Source organism: Coptis chinensis, chromosome 7 (assembly GCF_015680905.1).
Source record: "Coptis chinensis isolate HL-2020 chromosome 7, ASM1568090v1, whole genome shotgun sequence".
In the NCBI taxonomy this organism is placed as follows: Eukaryota; Viridiplantae; Streptophyta; class Magnoliopsida; order Ranunculales; family Ranunculaceae; genus Coptis; species Coptis chinensis.
Window position 1 is genome coordinate 24,344,719 of NC_141462.1, and position 23,801 is coordinate 24,368,519.

Here is a 23,801-nt window from a genome sequence, read left to right on the forward strand (position 1 = left end):
GTAGATTAGTTGTAGCAGCCATTGAATAAATCATAGATATTTATGGTGTATGTTAGTTGTAGCAGCCATTGAATAAATCATAGATATTTATGGTGTATGTTAGTTGTAGCAGCCCCTTTGAGCGGCAATCATAGATATTTGTGGTGTATGTAAGCTGTAGCAGTCCCCCCCTCTCTGAGTGGCAATCCTGAATCCGCCCCCTGGCTGTGCCATATGTGTTGTGGTCGCCCTCTTCTTGAAAATCAATATGAAATTCAGTGAAAATTTCACAATGCAAACCACCGGGACAAAGACGTGGCATCAAACGGTCAAAGCACTAAAACGACAATGATTGAATTGAAAAGTGAAAACCAAGTCTTTGTGGGACCTTTTTCCATCGAGCCTGCAAAATCACGCACTCAATTGCATCATCAATCAGAATCTTGTTCGTATATATTCTCCTCCCACTCCTATAAATACGAAACATAACAACAAACTCTCCTTTCTATTTGATTTCGATAAAAAAAGAAAATGTCGAACGCAATAAGATTCTTTAAATTGAATACCGGAGCTAAACTTCCATCGATCGGGTTAGGCACATGGCAAGCTGAACCTGGTGTCGTTGGTAACGCTGTCACTATTGCCATCAAGGTATCCTTTATTTTTTATATATGTTTTGCCTTGGTCGATGTAACTTAGCTTGAAGGACTGTTTTTAGGCTGGCTATCGACATATAGACTGTGCTCAAGCTTATAACAATGAGAAGGAGGTAATGATTTCGCTCTTCACATTACCAATTTTTTATACTCTCTCAACCTCATATGTTTTAGTTCTAATATATCTAGCATCATAACTAGTCCCTGGTGGTTTCAGGTTGGTGAGGCTTTGAAGAAGCTCTTTGAACAAGGTGTTGTGAAGCGTGAGGAAGTGTGGATTACTTCCAAACTCTGGTTCCTTCTTTTACTACTTATCTTGTATTTTGTTGCATAAGAGGCAGTAATACTCTGATGTGTCTAGATGTATATTAACTGCTAATAATTTTTCTTTCAGGTGTACTGACCATGCACCTGAAGATGTTCCTGTGGCACTAGATAGAACTTTGAACGATTTGCAGCTTGAATATGTTGATCTCTACCTTGTACGTATTTCTTAGTAATCCTTTGTTTATTTAGTGATATTTAACTGCTTCCACTGCAAACGGTAGTGCAGTCCTTGTATATCCCTGACATAAGTGGCTCGGCTTAAGATCCAAATATTTATTTTTTGTTCCTCCTGTCGTATGTACTGGTTATTTGTTTTTTGTCTTAATTTCCGTGTCTAGATGCAACATGTAAGTTTTGTTCTATAGGCATCTGACTGTGCTAGTTTTTGGGTAACTGGAAGTGACTGTGCTAGTCTTACTCCTGTTGTACTGGATGTAAGTCTCTGAATGAAATCCTGTTTTGCTCGATTTTGTACTTTTCGCTCAAACCCAGTTCGAAATATCTGATACTTTCTCAATCCTAGAGTATAAAATAAAATAAATAAAAAAGAAAGAAGTTAAGAAGAAGAGATTCAGGTAGCAAGTGCTTAACTTGAAGGTTAAGTATTATATTTATAGTAGAAGGAATAATTGTGTGGTCTATGTCTAATGGTTGAATCATTGTCATACTATCAGTACATGCATGCTTGGCCATTTTGCTTTTGACACCGTGTGCCTCAAATTTCTACAAGGAGACCAATTTGATTTTTCTACTACTGTCTTACACTTCATCTACTAGAATGATCAACAGGTTATTTAGACTATGAAGACAAATTTAAGGATTCACATAGTCGCTTCTAAATCCTTGCAGATCCATTGGCCAGTTAGCATGAAAAAGGGTTCAGCTGGGCCGCAAAACCTGACTCAACCTGATATTCCTAGTACCTGGAAAGCGTTGGAAAATCTCTATGATGCTGGAAAGGCTCGTGCTATTGGTGTTAGCAATTTTTCGTCAAAGAAGTTGGGAGATCTATTGGATGTTGCACGTGTCCCTCCTGCTGTCAATCAGGTGGAATGCCACCCAGCTTGGCAACAGACTAAACTACGTGCATTTTGCGAATCCAAGGGAGTTCACTTGACTGTGAGTACATAGCACTAGAAAAACTTAACCTCTCTTCTGTTCATTATCATGTCCCTATATGTAGAAGTCCCTTCTCTAATTCTCGTCCAATTTGCAGGGATATTCGCCATTAGGTTCCCCAGGCACAACATGGCTAAAGAGCGATGTACTGAAGCATCCAGTTCTAGGTGTGGTTGCTGAAAAATTGGGCAAGACTCCTGCACAGGTTGCGCTTCGTTGGGGACTCCAGATGGGTAACAGCGTGCTGCCTAAGAGCACTACTGAGGGAAGAATCAAGGAGAATTTAGACATCTTTGATTGGTCAATTCCTGAGGAGTTATTCGAGAAGTTTTCTGAAATTGAACAGGCAAGAAATTCTCTTCTGCTGTATGCTCTGTTGGCAATGCATGTTAGATTTGTTCCTTACTCTTGCTACTTTTATGCTCTATATATGCCGTCATATGGTGGTGCATCTTAGCTTTTCTTTCTCTTCAGTCTACAAATGATGCCCTTACTAGTATATTAACTGTTAAATTACAATTACTTGTAGGATTATGATTTCTTTTTAGTCTCTTTTTGTTGGTTTCTTTCAGATTATAACAACTTCAGAACATAACACCCTTTTAACAAATGTCCATATTTAATAGTTACAAATAGTATGGTGCTATGTGCTCCTTTTGAAGAGAAAGTTACTGTTTGAAACTTCAACATGGGTTTATAACTTTAAATTATTAAGATTAGGCCTGTCGCAGTTATGTTTTTAAATTGCCAAGGATAGGTCTCTTAAGAAATTTTTTAGTATATCCGCTATAAAGCCCAAAACATGTGATTGTTTTATTGATGTTTTCAGTGATCTTTCTTCCTTACTTCTTTCCCCTTCTTAGTACGATGATGGCAGTGATGCTGGCTTCTGGAAGTGAATTGATTAACAAACATGCCATGAACAACCTAAAATCTAACTTCTGCCTGGAAAGTTTTAGTTGAAAACATGGTTTGCTAATTGAGCCAGAATGATTTAAGATTGCTCCTGTTATGCTAGGTATGAAAATATGAAATTACCATTATAGGTTCCAAAAGACAAAGCTGATCGACATTAGTTGACATATAAAATATCCATTTGGCATATAAAATCTACCCGTCTCTCATGTGTATTAAACTTTTTGTCAAGAATTAATTGATAGAAAACCAATAAGAGAGGGAAAGGTACAATTAAGGTTAGCTTAGTGTTTTTAAGTTGATATAATTTTGATTATTGTTTCGGCCCCCACAAATGTGGCCTAATAAAAGCCCAATTCAATACAAGCCCATGCTCAGAGCCCATCTATAAAAAAGCCCACACTCAAAGTCCACGCTCAAAGCTTATCTATAAAAAAGCCCATGCTCAGAGTTTATCTATAAAAAAGCTCACGCTCAGAGTTTATCTACAAAAAAGTGCACGCTCAGAGCTTATCTACCATAAAGCCCACCCTCAGAGCCCATGCTCAAAGCCTACATACCTGCACGTAAAATCAAACAACTTCATCCCATGACAGTTCTCCCACCAGTTCTCCAACTTCATCCCACGACAGTTCTCCCGCCAGTTCTCCAACTTCATTTCCCGCCAGTTTTCCAACTTCATCCCACGACAGTTCTCCCGCCAGTTCTCCAACTTCATCCCATGATTGGACAATTCACCCGCCAGTTCTCCAACTTCATCCCATGATTTGACAGTTCTCCCGCCAGTTCTCTAACTTCATCCCACGATTGGAATATTAGAGAACGAGGAAGTAACTATCACCAATCCTACCTATAAAATCCACCCGTCATTTTTTTCCGAAACTACGCCTGTCGAGACTTGATCCCAAACAATATCTTTAAGTACGTAGGCAACTTTAAAACCGAAGTCCAGTCTCATCTTTCCCCAATCACCATCTCCAAAAAAACATTATTTCCAACCCCTCAACTGGTGTGTTTTGGCAAATTTTGCTGAAACAATTATAAATCATCATCTTTATTATGACTTCTTTAAACTTGTGTCACCTTATTTGTATCTTATGTTCTTCCGCTAACCTTATTTGTTATACCTGTTCATACTATTCGAACTTTGCTCAACCGCTATCAATTTTATTTTCTGATAAATTATAGTAAATATAATGACTGCATGTAGCATTTGCTGCCTGACTGTAATAGTCTAGGTAACTAAAACTAAACTGGTAGCAGTCTAGGAAAAACATGATTCTATCATCTGCTTTTTTGGGCTTAAGATGCTCATGTGACTCGGTGTTTTGCACCTTTTCGTGAAGTTCTTGTTTATGATTATGCAGGCAAGGTTAGTCAAAGGTTCTTTTTTCGTTCATGAAACTTATGGAGGTTACAAGTCCATTGAAGAACTCTGGGATGGGGAACTCTGAAAAAAGTTTCAATTTGTTTTGATTTTAGTTAGAAGCATCTGTGCTTCAAAGAAATGGGAGTTATGGGTTGATTCTGAAATACTGACTTTAATTTTTAAGTGGATATTATTGTTGTGACAGCCTCTAATTCCAATGAATTTTTCTTTTGTGTGAAATGCTTGAATTACATTTTGTATGGTTTGAAATTGTGCTATTTCATAGTTGATACTTTGAAGCGCATAGCTCTTCAAACAAAGAATGTCCTTTCATCCTTACCCCATATATGAACCTGAACTAGCTTCCTCAGGCTGAAATGGGGGAAATTTGTTAACAACTTAAATATAGCAGATCACTGTTTCAGAGTTCATAATGAAAAAACTTGTTTCAAAATTGCTTGCCTGCTGCTTGCCTGCTTCTATACTACATACTATATAGAACAAATGTCAACCCTGAAATACCGTGACAACGTTGCCCAACTACATACTATATGCAAAGGGGAAAACTATCCAATGGAATCTAGAAAGATCAAATATTGTCACACAGCAAAATATGCTGAGAAGGAATGTCGTTGTTCTGTTTATTTGACAGGAATTACTGTGTACAGAAGTGACTAGTGAGTATTTTAGATAAGATTACGGTAATGACACGGAATTAATGCAGCATTTCCTGGCAAGAGATCTGGAAGGGGGAAATGGGGGAGGAGATTAAATTCTTTAAATTGAATACTGGAGCTGAAGTGCCATCCATTGCTTTGCTGATCCTTGTGTCGTTGGAAAAGCTGTCGCAACTGCAATCAAGGTCTCATTTATTTTCATCTAATTGTTAGTTTTATTTTATCAGGCCATCAATTATTGTAGTTGAAGCAACTAACAAAAGTATACCTACAAGATACAATAGCAGGGGATTAAGCTTGAAAACAAAATTTGTAAGGTTCGTCTAAGCGTTTTAAACTGGAGTGTCTTAGATTTCCACTAATTGTTGTGGAAGCCGGTTGCCGTCCCAATCTTTTAAAGCACACAGGTGTAATAAGATTCCTTTGGTTACTATGACCCAATATGACGTGGAATTTAAAGGAACTATGAATTTGGAAGCTTTGCGAAACTCTTGAACGGTCCAAGTCACAAGTTCAAGAAATAATGGAATGTATTTTTCAATGCATGAATTTGGAAGCTTCGCGGCACTCTTGGTTTGTGACCTTTGGGTTTTTGTTTTGGAAGATACGGGTTGGAGTTTTGTGCATTGGAGGGATGAGAGTGCTGGTTGCAAGGTGGATACAGATACAGGTAATGCATTTCAAGCTTGATGTGGCGGATTGGAGATGATGCTATTAGGAGAAGTTTACTTGGGTTCACTTTTAATGTACTTGTTATGTTATTTGTTTCCTATAATTTGTTTTGGCTTATTTGCTTGTTGTATTTGTTTTATTTGCTTGTTGTATTTGTTGTACTAGTTCACGAATAAAAAATATGGTTTATCGAGAAAAAAAATGCATGTATTTCACGTTTCAACCAGTCCTACAAAATCCAAAATCCAAATATTTTGTAGTGAAATTATAGTTTTCAAAACTTCGATGCTAAAAAGCCTAAAACTGAATTATTACAACCTCTTGTTCCCGCTAGTGGCCCAACAAGTTCCAACTTCCAACACCCTGTAATAATCACGCACTCAATTACATCATCATCAGTCCATAATAACTACTCTTTATGTATATTATTCGGACCACCAACTCTCCTTTCATTTTGACTAAAAAATGGCAAACGCGATAAGGTTCTTTAAATTGAATACAGGAGCTGAAATGCCATCCATTGCTTTAGGAACATGGCAAGCTGATCCTGCAGGTGTCGTTCGAAATGCTGTCACTGTTGCCATCAAGGTATCATTTATTCTTCATTCATCCATTTTGTTTTTTGTTTTTATGTTTGTAAACTTTGATGTTGTAGTAGGTCTTTTTTAGAGCTCTTAACCTTGTAAATTTTGCAATTGGTTTATGATGACAAGTTTTGGTTTAAGTGCATAATTGTGTGATCAAATGGCTGGATGTTAGTACAGTGGTCCTTCTTAAATGTGGTATACGTTATTTATTTTTTCAAAGTTAAATATCTTTTTTTTTGAATGATAGCTATGGGGTTAGGCAGACCAACCCCTACCTGCATTCCTTAATCAAAATTTTACATAGATTGTTCCTCTTGTATCCTCCTCAATGATTTTAGACAATTGTTCATCTAGAGGGGTATAAAATACAAAAGAGTCTAGAGAGAGTCTTTAACACACTTAGCTAATAAATCTGCAGTCCTGTTGGTCTCCCTATAGCAATGGTTGACACTATTGTAATTGAGTTTCTTCCTTTTGCTCCCAATAGATAGTACAATATTTTGACAATACCATGGTGGTGTAGTCAAGCCATTAACTATACTCACAACAATCATAGAGTCAGAGTACACCTGTACTTTGATAATGCCATGTTTCAGACACCCGTCTAGCCCCGCATCAATAGCCATTAGCTCCTGTTGAAGTATAGACTTCTTTGGTGTAAGACATGGGCTATGTGCGTACGTCTAAGTTGGATAAAGACTCAAGTCTCAAAGTAAAGCAAAACTCTACTTGTTGAGATTGAGATAAGTATCACTTTGGATACGTATGTATCACTTTCTCCGTATAAGAAGGGAAGGGTAAAACCAACGTAGAATATCTCTAAGATTCCAATTCTCACTCTCTCTTCTCTCAATTAATCATTGGCAAGCTAAATAGGGTTTTACTGTGTGAAAACAAAGCCACTATTCTAGTAATTGTGGCGACGACAACGAGACAGGATGTGTCTTTAATCAATACCGATTTCGCTTCCGTTGCCGAGCTTACTGCTCTATTTGGACAAAAGGTATGTGTTATTTTGTCTTCATTTGGGTTAGAGCCCATGTAGACAAAATGCACTGTGCCATCTTCTTTTCTTGCAATACCACCGAATCCTTGGTCTGAAGGAGTCAAAGACCCATCCGTGTTTAACTTAACATGGTCTGGATCAGGTTTACGCCATTGGAAGTAAATAGGTTCCTTTGCATGGTAGTTTGCATCTATACCAAGGTTTTGAAGAAGGACTCTCACTGAAGTGGAATATGGTATATCCTTTACAACCCTTTGTATGTATAGCTTCATATCTTCTAATATTCTCACCATGACCAGCTGAGGGGGATGATACTTTTTTTGAAAGATTCTAGTGTTTCTCTCAGCCCAAATAGCACTTACGGTAGTACATATGTATACTCCTCTGATATCACCTTCCATAGAGCTATTTCTGCAAGTCTGCAAGATACTGTGCCACTCATTGTTAGAGTCTGCTACTCTGAAACCCATACCAATCTTTGCTTTGACCCCATTCCACACTCTCTTTGTGTATGAACACTCAAAGAATAAGTGTTTGGAGTTTTCTCTTGCTGTTGTTCCACACAAACTACATTTTGAATGATTGATTATACCTTTGTTAACTAACTTGTCTTGAGTGGAGAGACTAGCAGAGAATAGTTGCCAAGTGTAAAAGGAATGTTTAAGGATCACCAATTTTTCCCAAACAAGCTTGGACCATTTGACTTTGTTCTTAACCTTCTTTAGTGCTATATAAGCAGATCGAGCACTGAATTTTCCTGAATGAGTTAGAGACCAAACTACTTGATCCTTGCTCATGAGATCATATATATCCGTTCTTAGTATCTTGGTCTTCAAGTCACACTCTGGGAGAGAAAGAACTATGTCATTCCACTTGCCATTTGAGATCAGTTCACTAACTTTGGCTTCCTCACCAAGCTGTAGCATTTGTCTAGCATTGTTATCCCTTAGAAGGGGTGTCTCTGTACACCACAAGTCATGCCAAATGAAAGTGTCATCTCCATTAGCAATAATGTTTCTCGTAAACTTCATAGCAGTCTTCCTATGCTCTAAAATGCCTCTCTATACCCATGAGCAGTCCTTAGGAGCTTTCATAGTCTAGAAATGTTTGTTTTTGATGCTATCAGTCCACACCCAGTTACCCTATAAAGAATTCTCTCTTGATGCTAGTTTGAACACTAGTCCACAATACGCAGCTATATTCCATGTGTGGAGATCAATCATGTTCAACCCCCCGTCATCTTTAGAGTATAGGAGTAGCTCATGACTAGCCTTGTGTAAACACTTAGTTAGAGATGGGCCAGACTAGAGAAATCTGTTGCACATTTTACTAACCTTGTCGAGCACAATTTTAGGCAGTACAAAGGTCCTAGACCAGTAAGTGTGGAAGGAAGAAAGAACATAGTGAATCAGCTGTAGTCTTCCGGCATGAGAGAGAACCCTATTCTTCCAATTAGAGATTCTGATAGTGATACTCTCAATGAGAGGTAAGCAGTCTTTTACTCCAAGTCTAGACGCAAAGAGAGGAAGGCCAAGATACTTCACAGGAGGATGTACCACGGCAACACCAAGAATATCTGCAAAAGCTTGAGATTCCACTATGCTCATACCACCAGTAAGTATAGTGGACTTGTTGAGACTAATACCAAGGCCTGTAGATTCAGTGAAAGTGGCTAGGATAGTCTTAATAGCCCTTATAGAGTCAACATCCCTTTTTGAGAAGATAAGAACATCATTAGCAAAGCTTATATGTGTAATAGAGAGTTTCTTGCACTTCGAGTGGGGTTTAAGACTTCTACTGCACAAACCATGCTTGAGAAGGCCACCCAAGACTTCCATAAGCAACATAAAAAGGTATAGAGATAGTGAATCTCCCTATCTCAAACCTCTCTTTCCTTCAAAATACCCGTGAGGGCAACCATTAATAAGGATAGAGTAGTGAGGGGAGGCAAAACACATGATGCACCAATTTATGAATTGCTGGGGGAAGTTAAACCTTTTCATCACCATAATCAGGGCAGACCAGCTGACAGAGTCATAAGCATTTTTTATGTCGATCTTTATGGCACACCTAGATGATATATGAGTCATTGCATAACTTCTTAGTAATTCATGAGCCATAAGAAGGTTGTCCTGGAGGTCTCTGCCCGGTATAAACGCTGATTGGCAGTCTTCCACAAGTGTAAAGATATAAGGCTTCAACCTGTTTGTTAGGACTTTGGAAATGCATTTATAAATCACATTACAACAGGCTATAGGCCTAAACTCATCAACTTTTGTGGGGTTGGCAACTTTTGGCACTAAACATAGAAAGGTAGAGTTGATACTCTTATGCATATGTGAGATATGGAAAATATATTTAACTGCTTTAGTAAAATCTCTACTCACAGTGCTCCAATTATTCTTGAAAAAGTATGCATTGAATCCATTCGGTCCAGGAGCTTTGTTGTCTTCCATACTGAACATGGCCTCTTTCACTTCAAGATCCGAGATAGGTGCTATGAGTAAGGATGCTTGTGCAACAGTAAGAGTATTCTTCACAACAATATTGTTGAAGAAGTCCATGTCAGCGTTGATGTGAGAATCAACCCCAAGAATTTCAGAGAAGTATTTTAAAAATGAGTCTGCAACATCAGTTGTAGTAGACTTAATCCTTGAGTTGTCCTCCACAAACCATATAGAGTTTCTACCTTTCCTTTCTTGTATAGATTTATGAAAAAAGGCATTACATCTATCATCATACTGCATATAGTCACAATGACTCCTTTGTTTGAGGTCCACCTCTTCCATGCTAACAAGAGTAGTATAGAGAAGTCTTGCTTGTATTCTTGTATTTCCTGATAATACAAGCTCACATCATGAGGGGAGAGGTGCATTTTCGTTTGAACTTCAAAGAGGAATTTTCTAGCCTCTAATACTCTTGACTTAATGTTAGAACACTGACTTCTTGCCCAATACTTAAGTTGAGGTTTAAGTACCTTAAGCTTTTGAGTAAGGATAAAAAGAGGATTACCAATGCAGCCAGAATCCTAGGCCTCCAACAAAGTATCCTTGAAATCAGGGTGTATGCACCAAAAATTACAGAATCTGAATGGTGGATGATACTTATTATTGTCATGCCATGAAACTACAAAGAGGGAGTGGTCAGATACTCCTTAAGTGAGAAAAGTGACCGAGGAGTTGTGAAACTGAGAGTTCCAGCAAGAATTCACTAGGCACCGATCAATTTTAGACCACTTCCTTACATAATCACTGTTATTTGTCCATGTATAAAAGCATCCATGAGCCTTAAGATCAGATAAACCACAAGAGTTCAAACAATTGGAGAAGTCCACGGTTTTCTCTGAATGAGCAATAAGATCCAATTCTCTCATGAGAAAACAACATATTGTTAAAATCTCCAAAAGAGCACCACGGGCCAATTACATTTGTAGCTAAAGTAACTATTTGTCTCCAGCAATCCAATCTTTCAGCAAAAGTATTACTGGCATAGACAATAGTTAAGAAGAATTCAGTGTTCAAAGGCATGTGACATACCTTAACATGCAAAATTTGTTGAGATTCAAAAAGTTTCAGGATCCTGGCACGCTGAGGATCCCATGCTAGCCATATCCTACCACTAAAGTGGCTATCATAATTATTCAAATACTCTCAGCTAGGACAAGCAATCTGACTGAAGAAACTAAAGTTGTCTTGCCTAACCTTTGTTTCCAAAAGAGCGACTATGCATAAGTTATTATCTGAAATAGCTTTGTGCATTTCCTTTGCTTTATTAATATCATTCAACCCCCTTGTATTCCAGCATGCAATAATCATCTTTTAACGGAGTTGTTCTTGTTATTCCTCGCCCCTTTAGGCCTCCCTCTTGGTTTTCTCACTGACCCCACCATAAGAGCTTGTACAGGCATTGTCTTGACTACCTTGTTCAGAGAATCAGGACTACTCTGAGGTTCATTCTCTTTGGCTACATGGTCTTTAAACTGCTCAATCACCTCATTGTCTAAGATGTCATCCTCATCAGGTTCTATACCTTTTTGAATCAACAAGTGCATTCCTTTTTCTAGGTCATAATTCAGCTGTTCCTCATCATCAATATCTACCCCTTCGACCGGATATGTTGTCAGTTCGGTGTGTGGGAGTTTTGAATTATTTGTCTCATCTACTTCATCAAGAAGGGCAAAGGAGTTTGTGTTCTGTGCAGCAAGGGATTTCTCAGTTGAGACATAAACATTTGGTGCAGGGTGCCTTGAGCACATCTCTTGCCTCTATCTTTACTCTTTCTTTTATATTGCACAGTAAAAGGACTAGTGTCATCTAATCCATGACCGACATCTATGCCCAAATAGATAGGTGTAGCTTCAGGTAACTCAATTCTACTGGGTGCAACATCAGTCACAATGCCGGTCACTTCATCTGGCAATCTTATCTCAAGGTTCACATCCCCTTGGAGAAGAGGTTCATCACTATGAACCACCAACCCAAGAGCGACTTGCTCCGAAAGTACCGCATTTTCAGTCTCTTCAGTGCCCTTTTCAGCTTGTATTTCTATGACTTGTTGGTCCTCTACCACTATGACAGGGTTTTCTTTCTCACCATCTTGTAGTGGGATACCTTCGGCACTTCTCACACATCTAGATTGACCTTGTTGCATGTTCTTCTTAGGTGTCCATCTCTGCTGTGGTTTCTTTTTTGTCTTGATTAGTGGGGCTTGTTTAGTGGGTTGTACATCCTTATTCTTCGAGCATTTTGCATCAGTATGACCAAACGTATTACAGTGCTCGCAAACTGATGGAATCCAATCATTGTCTAAGCTAATATTAGCATTATTTCCATTCCCCATATTGACCGTAATCGACACGGGGAATTTAAAGTCAGTATTGACAACAACACAAAAATGAGCATAGTTTAACCTTACCCTGTTTGTTGTAGCATCATCTGTGCAAATGGTTCCCCAATTATACTTGAGATAAATCCAATATCATTGTCAGTCCACAACTGTTTTGGGATGTCAACCTTAACCCAAATTGGGACGGAGTTGATTTTTTTTTCCGTGTAGTTCAATGGACTCCGACCACGGTCTTACAACAAAAATTCTACCAGCTAAGAATAAAAGACCATGTTCAATAACGAATTGACGATCTTCATTATTGATGAACTTGAAGTAAAATAGTTCTCTATCAGCAAGCATATCAAAACTACCCTTTAATTTCCATTCTTTGCTCACAACCTCCTTAACAAATGGATAGGATAATCTTTTCTCCACAAAATACCCAACCACATATTCTTTCCAGATACTAACCCCTTCTTCCACTATTTCAAGAGAAGCTTCAACTATGCCATTAGTAAACTTAGGGAATACCTTTTTAGGTTAGGTTGAAGCTTAGAATTCTTGCTAGTGTTGAATAAAGAGCTCCACGACCTAAAACCAGAATAGTTGGGGTTTGCAGGTTGTGCCACCACCACTTCAGAATTGAGGATAGCCGGTGGATCAATGCTCCTCACCTCAACCATGGTACTTCTGTTAGCAAGTCAACGGTTGGTCCCCTCCAGAGGGCATCGATCAAAGTTGCCAATAAAGGCAATCTTCCCTCCAAGATTTGTTTTCAAACTAAAAATAGATAAAAGAGAAGAAAAAAACCAGACTACCCTCGCGCTCTCTCAATCTCTCAATCAAAATTTCCAATACATCGATCTATGTTGTCGATCAGAGGCAGCAGTTGAGAAACCTAATACCTTGAGCCTTCCTGACAACATAGACATCGACCACTTCCACTAATTTTAATGTTACATGGACACGCCATATTTTAAAAATAACATAATCCGTTAGTGTAACTTAGCTTGCCAGACTCTTTAACTAATTGTTATTCTCTTTCAATGCAGGCTGGCTATCGACATATAGACTGTGCTCAAGCTTATAACAATGAGAAGGAGGTAAAAATTTGGCTCATGATGTTTGTATCTTGTTATTTATGTCAGTTGACTTTAATGTGACAATAGGAATTCTATACTCTCTTAAGCTGATAGTGATGCATCTTGTTGGCAAAAGATTCAACAATCGATAAACATCAATTATGATTAATATAACAAATACCTAAAACTAGGGTTTAAATTTTAAACCTTTAATATGAAGAAAGAAATAATATTCAATAGGGTACTCTATTCAATAACAACCAACCTAACAATGAAGGCCTAGATGCCTTTATATAATAATAAACTCAATTTCTAAATCTAAAGGAAACCATCCTAAATCCTATTCCTAACTAGGTAATGCCTTGTGCCTGAAAGGCACCCATTAGCTGTACGCATTCGATACACGTAAGATTATGGATTAAACTATCTCTGCTGGCATAATGGGTATCATCTGCTTAAGACTTCCCAGCACTCAATCCGGGTTCAAGACCCCCTAACGCGCACCCTCTTTAATGTTACTTTTTTACCTTTTCACATGAAAGGAGTACAAAAAAAAACATACAAGAAAAAATGGCTATAGGACAACTTGAACCCAGGACCTGCCTTTGGCGGAATGGCTCTAACCGTCTAACGGACCGCTAGTACTAAGTAACTTACGCAATATGGGCAGTGGACATTTGTTAATTACAATAACCATAAACACATATCTCGAGGAAAATAAGAGCACAGTAGCCATTTGACAATGCTAAAAATCAATCAAGATCGTTGTTTGCATTAGCCTATTCGTTATTTTGTCTTCTAGTGCCTAGAAAAATCTATCTTATTATATAGATTGAATTAGGAATTGAAATAAAATAAAACTAGCTTGTAGGCCTGTGCATACGTACATGTTTTTGAAAATATTTATATTTTTTTTAGAAAATTAGGACTACTATTTTAGTCGTTAATCCGTTTTAATTTTCTAACAAATTGTTTTAAATTAAGTTTTAAAAACCCATTTTTCAATTGGGAGAGAGATTCTGTTTTAATAGGAGAATGATTCCCATTTCAATTAGATACGCTAGATTTCTACTTAATTTTCAATAGGGGAGGAATTCTCATTTTAATAGGAGAAGGATTCCCGCTTTAATTAAAAGTGTTAGAATTTGTTTTAATAGGAGAAAAATTCTTGTTATAATAGAAGAGAAATTCCCGTTTTTTAAATATGAGAGAAATTCTCGTTTTAATAGGAGATGACGTGAAATTTTAATAGAGTTCGAAAAATACCCCTTGTGAGAGCTTTAATATTAAGATACTAGCTTGTAGGCCCGTGCATACGCACTGGCTCTTTTGAAAACATTTAGATTTTGTTTAGAAAATTGGGACTACCGTTTTAGTCGATAACCCGTTTTAATTTTCTAACAAATTATTTCTAATGAGGTTTTAATTAAGTTTTTAAAACCCGTTTTTTCAATTGGGATAGAGATTCTATTTTAATATGAGAAGAATTTCCGCTTTAATTAGAAGTGTTAGAATTTGTTTTAATAGAAGAATAATTTCCGTTATAATAGAAGAGGAATTCCCGTTGTAATTTTCTAATAAATTGTTTTTAATGAAGTTTTAATTAAGTTTTAAAAACCCGTTTTTTTAATTGGGATAGAGATTTTGTTTTAATATGAGAAGGATTCCCGATTTAATTAGAAGTGCTATAATTTGTTTTAATAGAATAATAATTCCCGATATAATAGGAGAGGAATTCCCGTTGTAAAAAAAGATTTCCGTTTTTCAAATAGGAGATAAATTTATATTTTAATAGGAGATGACGTGAAATTTTAATAAAGCTCGAAAAATACCCCTAGTAGGAGCTTTAATATTAAGATATAGATAGATAGGAAACTACTAAATAGCCTATTACTAATGGTATTTGTTACTGACGACCCCATATTGTGTTGGGCAGACCCCAAAAACAAAAATAATTATTACAAGTATGTCATTGGTCCCAAAAAGTTGTTTTATGTTGGGCGCCTTCCAAACCAACGTGGATTTCACTTGTTGCAAACTTGCAACCTTTTCAGCCATTCTCTTCTCTTCCACCATCCTAAATCTTAAACCATGAAAACTATATTCTAACACTAACATTAAACACTAGGGTTGAATATGCATGTGACTAGGGTTGAATATGCATGTGTACAGTGGCTGAATGAGAAAATTCTAACACCCTAGGTTTAAACGACCCGGCTAGGTCGTTTGTTGTGCAAACCAAACGGTCTGATCACACTGTCTGGACTGAGTCCAAAACGATGTGGTTATGTCTTTTGTGATTTGGACTTAGAAAAAAACTTACCGGTGTGGTCACATCGTTTGGACTAAATCCCAAACGACTTGGCCACACCGTTTGGACTGAGTCCAAAATGGTGTGGCCATGTCGTTTGAGATTTGAACTTTGAAAAAATATGAAGTTCTATTTTTTGGTCTCTTGACCGGTGTGGGCACACCGTTTGGACTAAGTCCCAAACGGTGTGGCCAAGTTATTTGGGACTTAGTCCAAACTGTGTGACCATACCGGTAAGTTTTTTTCTAAGTCTAAATCCCAAACGACATGGTCACATCGTTTTGGACTTAGTCCAGACGGTGTGACCAGACCGTTTGGTTTGCACAACGAACAACCTAGCCGGGTCGTTTAAGCCTGGGGTGTTCGAATTTTCTCATTCAACCATCAGCCTTAGTCACATGCATATTCAGCCCTAGTGTTTAATGTTAGTGTTAGGATATATTTTTCATAGTTTAAGATTTAGGATGGTGGAAGAGAAGAGAATAAAAGAGAAAAGAATGGCTGAAAATGTTGCAAGTTTGTAACAAGTGAAATTCACGTTGGTTTGAGAGTTGTCCAACACAAAACAACTTTTTGGGACCAATGACACACTTGTAATAATTATTTTTGTTTTTGGAGGATCTGCCCAACACAATATGGGTCCGGCAGTAACATACCCATATTGTGTTAATGTACTTCCATGCTCATGCATCATACTCCGGGCTTGAAAGCAAACTTGTCCTCAAGTTTGACGTCTTAAAAACCTTCAAACACAAAAGTTCTTCATGTTTGTATATGTCCCTCCCTAGATTGCAGAAAATGCATCCTTGAGTTTTACCCAAATAATGGCTCAAACGAATAAATTTGCACCACAATACTGCTTAGTACTCCGTAACAAAGTGGATACTGAAATTCACGAAATAGACACTTGAAATATCTATCCGTCTGCTAAAAAAACATCCCTTTCAAGTCTGACTAGTAAGGATCCACATAATCAATTTTAGCCGTAAGATATATTAGAAATTTCCATATATATAAGATATGAACAATTTTAATGAACCCTTACAAACTACAACTATCACCAAATCCTGGCGTCAATTTAATGCCTGCCTTACTCCGTGGAGTATATATGTCTACCGTAGTTTCTTACACTATAAAACACATGCTACTCCAAAAGAAAAGGCAAGACTTCAGTCACATTATATTTCTTACTGTAAAGTGGAATTGATGTTCTTTTAGTTTCATATAGAAAAACTAGTGGTACTGTTTAGCATTTCTTCTTTCCAATTTCACTACCCAAAAGAATTTATCCTCAACTTCAGGTATCAGTCTGTGCCTTAATGATATTATAGCATCATAACTAGTCCCTGGTGGTTTCAGGTTGGTGAGGCTTTGAAGAAGCTCTTTGAACAAGGTGTTGTGAAGCGTGAGGAAGTGTGGATTACTTCCAAACTCTGGTTCCTTCTTTTACTACTTATCTTGTATTTTGTTGCATAAGAGGCAGTAATACTCTGATGTGTCTAGATGTATATTAACTGCTAATAATTTTTCTTTCAGGTGTACTGACCACGCACCTGAAGATGTTCCTGTGGCACTAGATAGAACTTTGAACGATTTGCAGCTTGAATATGTTGATCTCTACCTTGTACGTATTTCTTAGTAATCCTTTGTTTATTTAGTGATATTTAACTGCTTCCACTGCAAACGGTAGTGCAGTCCTTGTATATCCCTGACATAAGTGGCTCGGCTTAAGATCCAAATATTTATTTTTTGTTCCTCCTGTCGTATGTACTGGTTATTTGTTTTTTGTCTTAATTTCCGTGTCTAGATGCAACATGTAAGTTTTGTTCTATAGGCATCTGACTGTGCTAGTTTTTGGGTAACTGGAAGTGATTTGTCCTTTGGAGTTTCTTATTCCTGTTGTACTGGATGTTTTTTTTTTGCTGGGTAAGCTCGTTCGATTGTATTAAAAGGAAAAAAAAAAAGAAAACAAGTTCACATCTCACTTAGAATCAGCACTAGGCCTTTACAAAGATTCAAAAAAGTGCAAAGTACTATCTAAATCTATAGTAGGTACTAGCAGAATGCTCCTATCTTGTAATCCATGAAAGTCTACCAAGATATGTTCTTCCCATGTTGTCTGTAAATGTGACTCCCTTTCTGGCAGCAGCATCAGCAGAGAAGTTTGCTTCTCTCCAAATTGAAGTGATGACAAACTTTTGTAGCATATTTTGGACATGTTTCCATCTATGCATCAAGGCCCATGGCAGCTGTGACAATCCAAAAGCCTGGACTGCTGCTTCAGAGTCTGTTTCAACCCAAATGTCAGACCATCCCTTAGTGGCTGCCAGTTCAAGGGCTTTAATGATTGCCAAACACTCAGCCCAGTAACTCGTAGTCACTCCCACTGCCCTGCAGTAAGTTAAGAGAAAATCTCCATTATGATCTCTGAAAGTAGATCCAATCCCGGCAAGTCCTGGATTACCCCCTAGATGCCCCATCAGTGTTGGCTTTGATGGTTGGAGCATTTGGTGCAACCCAGTTAACACTCTATTCGGGGAGCAGTTCTTAGTTTCCCTTGAATGCCCCAATCGCTGAGAATTTGAGTGTCTTTTGAGTACATGACAGCCTTGGATAAGTGGGAAGAACAATGGATTTGTCTTCTGACTTGTCTAAAGCATTTTAAGATGTATGGCTTCTTGTCTTCAAACACAACCATGTTCCTATGTTTCCAAATGATGGTCATAGTGCCCACCATTGCCGAGGTCCATAGTTGTTTGATTAGTGGACTTCTGAACTGAGAGAGTTTGATGGCATCATTTAACTTGTTGAAATTTCCTCTCATCTTAAATTTTTGTCTGAATCAGCTCCATATATGTAGTGAGAAGGAGCATTCCCATATAAGGTGAGAATTTGTTTCTTCATTATTTCCACAAAGTCGGCAGTAAGAAACTAGCTTGACGCCCTTTCTTTTGACTGCTTCATCAGTTGATATGCCCCTTTGACAAATTCTCCATGTTATAGCTGCGGTTCTAGAATGAGTGTGTGAGTTCCATATATGCTTGTGCCAACTATTCACATTTCTTTTCCTGCGGATTTCTTGAAATGCCGAGGCAACACTGAATTTCCCTTTGAGGTTGGGGCACCAAATAAGTGTGTCTCTATCACCATCGTTCCATTTTAGAATACCATCAGTTGTGAGTCCAACAGTGGTTATCAAGGCCTGAAAGTTACTTGGTATTTGGACAGATCCATTTACAATAAGTGTACTTACTTTGGAGTTACAATCTTTGAGTTCATGGTTGGTGAGATTCAGTGCATCTTTGAGTGATCACGTAACCCGACCAATTGTCTCTCCAGATATCCACAAGATTGCCACTACCAATAGTCCATTGAGTTCTTGGTCTGACTTCTCGCATTGCTTCTTTGATGCCCTGCCATATAGAGGTTGGCCTATTGCCTATCACATCACCATCTCTTGTAAGATATTTGTTTTGCATAAAGATTGCAAAATCATCTTTCCCTTCTAGAAACCTCCAAGCTAACTTCATGAGCATTGCTCGATTAACTTCTCCAAGTTTTCTAATACAGAGCCCTCCTTCTCTGTAAGGTTTGCATATCTTGTCCCACACAACAGTTACTCTCTTTTTTATGGATGGGTCACCCCTCCATAAGAAATTTGTCATCACTTTTTCGGCATCTTTAATCGCACTCTAAGGCCACTTGTAAATCGACATATTGTATATAGGCATGCTACTAATCACAGATTTGATCAATGTGCATCTGCCTTGAAGTGAAAGCATGTGTCCTTTCCAACTAGACAACTTGAGTTTAATATTTTCATTGACTAAACTTGCATCTCTTGTGACTCTGCCTTGGATGAGTGGGACGCCTAAATATTTTTTTGGGAGAGTGCCCACCACTATGCGCAACTTTTGAACTGCTCTTGCCTTCCTATCTTGTGTAAAACTCCCCAAAAAAAGTTTACACTTGTCTCTGTTTATAGTTTGGCTTGAGGCTTTCTCATATCTAGAAAGTAACTTTGAAATTGCTTTAAGATACCTGAGATTTCCATTGGTGAAGATAATAATGTCGTTCGCGAAAAGCAAGTGACTTGGAGCTGGTATATCCTTGACAAAGAGCATTGGTTTTATCTTGTTCCTGAGCATCAAATCATGGATACCTCTACTCAGACAATCCTCTGCAAGAGTAAATAGGAGTAGTGACAATGGGTCCCCTTGTTTTAATTCCCTTCCAATAGAAAAGCACCCAACAGGTCCCCCATTAAGAAGAATAGACATGCGAGATGATTCCATGATTTTTTTTATCTATGCGATCCAAGTGAGTGAAAACCACATCCTTGACATGGCTTGACAAACAAATTCCCAACTCATAGTATCGAAAGCCTGTGAAATATCCACTTTGATTGCTGCACTGCCCCCAAAACTTTTTCTATTTAGTTCATTCATGAGCTTAGATGCAAGACCGGTGCTCGAGTGCACACATTTGTCTTTAATGAAACCGTATTGTTCCTTGGAGACCAGCTTGTGCATGTGTTCATTGAGTCTAAGCTGCAACACCTTTGAAATGATTTTCATAAGGAAATTACTCAGGCAAATTGGTCGATAGTGCTTTAATTGCTTGGCATCCTTGCTCTTAGGGATAAGAGTGATAAAGTTTGCATTGAGTCCCCCTGGAATAGTAACATCTTTAAAGAATGATTGTACAGCAAAACATACATCGTACCTAATAATGCTCTAGCAATGATGATAGAATGGCCCTGGAAGCCATCGGGCCCAGGAGCACTATCCGATTTCATGAGGAAGACTGCCTTTTCTATCTCCAAGAAGTCAGGAATCCTTGTCAGGATCAAGTTGTCATCGGTAGTGAGCACTTGAGGAATCAAATCCAAGAGTTGCTCTTCTTTGTGTAATTGTACGGCTTGGAACTTGTGCTGGTAGTGATCCACCACATGTTCTTTGATGCTATCTTGTGTGGTAAGGAGGGCTCCATTGTCATTAGTGAGTTCATAAATAAGTGCAGCTCCCACTCGCATCTTGTGGATGGTATGAAAATAAGTAGTGTTCTGGTCGTCTTTTTCATCAAAATTGAGTCTGTTTTTCTGCCTCCAAAAGGAAGCCTTGTTTTGAAGAGCTATCTCCAACTCCAATTCCTTATTCATCACTTCATTCACCAAAGAGTCATCCTCTATGTTCAAATCTGAGAGTGTCTGTGCATTAAGCAAATCTAATTCCGCTTTCTTCACATTAACTTCAATATGGCCATAGACTTCATAATTCCATCTCTTGAGTTCCTTCTTAAGATTCTGTAGTTTCTTGATAACCTTGAAAAGAGGAGCTCCTACCACTGACTGCTGCCAACTATTCCTTACAAGGTCCATGAAAGATTGATGCTCAATCCAACACTTGTTAAATCTGAAAGGAATGTTTTTGGGCTTTGGAATTGAGGAGTAGGTTCCACATAAGGGTGAATGGTCAGATCCAACTCTACAAAGGACCCTATACTTCCAACCATCATACTTGTGAATCCAAGCGTGATTATAGAAGGCTCTATCAATCCTGCTACACATTCGTTTCTTCCCGAACTGATTATTGCTCCCAAGTAAACTCATTTCCTTCGAAACTGCTCTCCATGAGACTGCATTGGTTAACACAGTAAAAAAAGTCTTCCATTGATGTGTTGTTAGGCCTTTTACCACCTTTTTTTTCTGAGCATCTTAAGACAGCATTGAAATCTCCAATTGCAAGCCAGGGCAGAGCAGTGGTTGTACTGGATGTTAGTCTCTGAATGAAACAGTTTTTTACTTTTCGCTCAAAGCCAGTTTGAATTATCTGATACTTTCTCAATCCTAGAGTATAAAATAAAAGAAATAAACAAGAAAGAAGGAAAGAAGAAGAGATTCACATAGCAAGTGCGCAACTTAAAGGTTAAGTTATATATTTATAGTAGAAGCAAAAATTGTGTGGTCTGTATCTAAGGGTTGAATCATTGTCTTACTATCAGTACATGCGTGCTTGGCCATTTTGCCTTTGACACCGTGGGGCCTCAAAGTTATACAAGGAGCCCAATATGGTTTTTTCTACTGCTCTTTTGCACTTCATCTACTAGAATGATCCACAGGTTGTTTAGACTATGAAGACAAATTTAATGATGTACATAGTTGCTTCAAAATCCTTGCAGATCCATTGGCCAGTTAGCTTTAAAAAGGGTTCGGTTGGCTTTGAGCCGGAAAACCTGACTCAACCTGATATTCCTAGTACCTGGAAAGCGTTGGAAAATCTCTATGGTTCTGGAAAGGCTCGTGCTATTGGTGTCAGCAACTTTTCTGTAAAGAAGTTGGGAGATCTATTGGATGTCGCACATGTCCCTCCTGCTGTCAATCAGGTGGAATGCCACCCTGCATGGAGACAGACTAAACTACGTGCATTTTGCGAATCAAAGGGAGTTCACTTGTCTGTGAGTACATAGAACTAGCAAAACTTAAGCTCTTTTCTGTTCATTATTGTGTCCCTATATGTAGAAGTTCCTTTTCTAATTCTCTTCTAATTTGCAGGGATATTCGCCATTAGGTTCCCCAGCATGGTTCAATAGCGATGTACTGAAGCATCCAGTTCTAGGTACGGTTGCAGAAAAATTGGGCAAGACTCCTGCACAGGTTGCGCTTCGTTGGGGACTTCAGATGGGTAACAGTGTGCTGCCTAAGAGCACTACTGAGGCAAGAATCAAGGAGAATCTAGACATCTTTGATTGGTCGATTCCTGAGGAGTTGTTTGAGAAGTTTTCTGAAATTGAACAGGCAAGACATTCGCTTCTGCTGTATGTTCTGTTGGCAATGCATGTTAGATTTGTTCCTTGCTCTTGCTACTTTTATGCTCTGTATATGCCGCCAAACCGGCATATGGTGGTGTGTCTTAGCTTTTTCTTTCTCTTCAGTCTACAAATGACGCCCTTACCAGCATATTAACTTGTAGGATTATGATTTCTTTTTAGCCTCTTTTGTCATTTCTTTCAGATCATAACATACTTCAGAACTTAATACCCTTTTAACAAATATATTTAATAGTTACAATAGTATGGTGCTATGTGCTTCTTTTGAAGAGAAGGTTACTGTTTGAAACTTCAGCATGTTTTTATAATTTGAAAATTCTTAAGATTAGGCCTATTGCAGTTGTGTTTTTAAATTTCCAAGGATATGTCTCTTAAGAAAGTTTTTAGAATATGCCCTATCACGGCCAAAAAAATGTGATAGTTAGTGATTCAGTAGTAGTGTGATCTTTCTTCCTTACTTATTTCTCCTTGTTAGTATGATGACGGCAATGATGTTGTCTGGAAGTGAATGGTGCCGTGAACAACCTAAAATCTAACTTCTGCCTGGAAAAACCTGGTTTTTTTAATTGTTCCCGTTTCAGGTGACCAAAATGATTTAAGATTGTTCCTATACTGCTAGGTATGAAAATACCATTATAGGTTCCAAAAGAGCAAGCTTATCGTCGTTAGTTGACACATAAAATAAACATTTGGCCTATTAAAATCTACCCGTCTCCCACGTTCTTCAAACCTTTTGTTGATAAATAAATAACAGAAAACCAAAAAGAGAGGTATCATCATCTTTATTATGACCTCTTTAAACTTGTGTCACCTTATTTGTATCTTTTGTTCTACCTTATTTGTTAGACCTGTTCATAATATTCAAACTTTGCTCAACCACTATCAATTTTATTTTCTGATAAATTATAGTAAATATATAATGACTGCATGTGGCATTTGCTGCCTGATTGTAATAGTCTAGGTAACTAAAACTAAACTGGTAGCAGTCTAGGAAAACACATGATTCTATCATCTGCCATTTTGTGCTTAAGATGCTCATGTGACTCGGTGTTTTGCACCTTTTCCTGAAGCTCTTGTTTATGATTATGCAGGCTAAGTTAGTCAAAGGTTCTACTTTCGTTCATGAAACTTATGGAGGTTACAAGTCCATTGAAGAACTCTGGGATGGGGAACTCTGAAAGAAGTTCCAATTTCTTTCGTGTGTGAAATGCTTAAATTACATTTTGTATGGTTTGAAATTGTGCTATTTTTTACACGATACTTTGAAAATAGAACAAATGTCGACCCTGACAACGTTGGCAAACTACATATATGCAAAGGGGAAATCTAGAAAGATCAAATATGATCACACAGTAAATTATGCTGAAAAGGAATGTCGTTGCTGTGTTAATTTGACGGAAATTACTGTGTACAGAAGTGACTAGTAAGTAGTTTGAGATCAAAATG

The 23,801-nt window shown here is 37.9% G+C and overlaps 2 protein-coding genes across 10 annotated transcripts; both read left to right on the plus strand.

Annotated features, from left to right (window-relative positions):
* Nucleotides 1–5,225, plus strand: LOC147486730 (NADPH-dependent aldo-keto reductase, chloroplastic-like). Of its 2 annotated transcripts, none has more exons than XM_086570386.1 (7): nt 1–630; nt 698–748; nt 853–929; nt 1,030–1,117; nt 1,812–2,081; nt 2,179–2,427; nt 4,364–4,605. In XM_086570386.1, exons 1-7 carry the CDS (start codon nt 511–513, stop codon nt 4,448–4,450), a joined length of 942 nt encoding a protein of 313 aa, XP_086426512.1. In that variant the 5' UTR covers nt 1–510; the 3' UTR covers nt 4,451–4,605. The 2 variants fall into 2 exon arrangements, with proteins under 2 accessions (XP_086426512.1, XP_086426513.1); XM_086570387.1 differs by lacking the exon at nt 4,364–4,605 and adding an exon at nt 5,090–5,225 and having other exon boundaries at nt 412–630.
* Nucleotides 5,097–23,724, plus strand: LOC147486731 (NADPH-dependent aldo-keto reductase, chloroplastic-like). 8 transcript variants are annotated; one of them, XM_086570383.1, is made up of 8 exons: nt 5,097–5,227; nt 6,217–6,302; nt 13,187–13,237; nt 16,887–16,963; nt 17,064–17,151; nt 21,708–21,983; nt 22,081–22,323; nt 23,447–23,724. In XM_086570383.1, the coding sequence occupies exons 2-8, from the start codon at nt 6,225–6,227 to the stop codon at nt 23,531–23,533; spliced, it is 900 nt and encodes a 299-aa protein (XP_086426509.1). In that variant the 5' UTR covers nt 5,097–5,227; nt 6,217–6,224; the 3' UTR covers nt 23,534–23,724. The 8 variants fall into 8 exon arrangements, with proteins under 8 accessions (XP_086426509.1, XP_086426506.1, XP_086426503.1 ...); XM_086570377.1 differs by lacking the exon at nt 5,097–5,227 and adding an exon at nt 5,436–5,712; XM_086570380.1 differs by lacking the exon at nt 23,447–23,724 and having other exon boundaries at nt 22,081–22,598.
* The last annotated feature ends 77 nt before the right edge of the window (nt 23,725–23,801 follow it).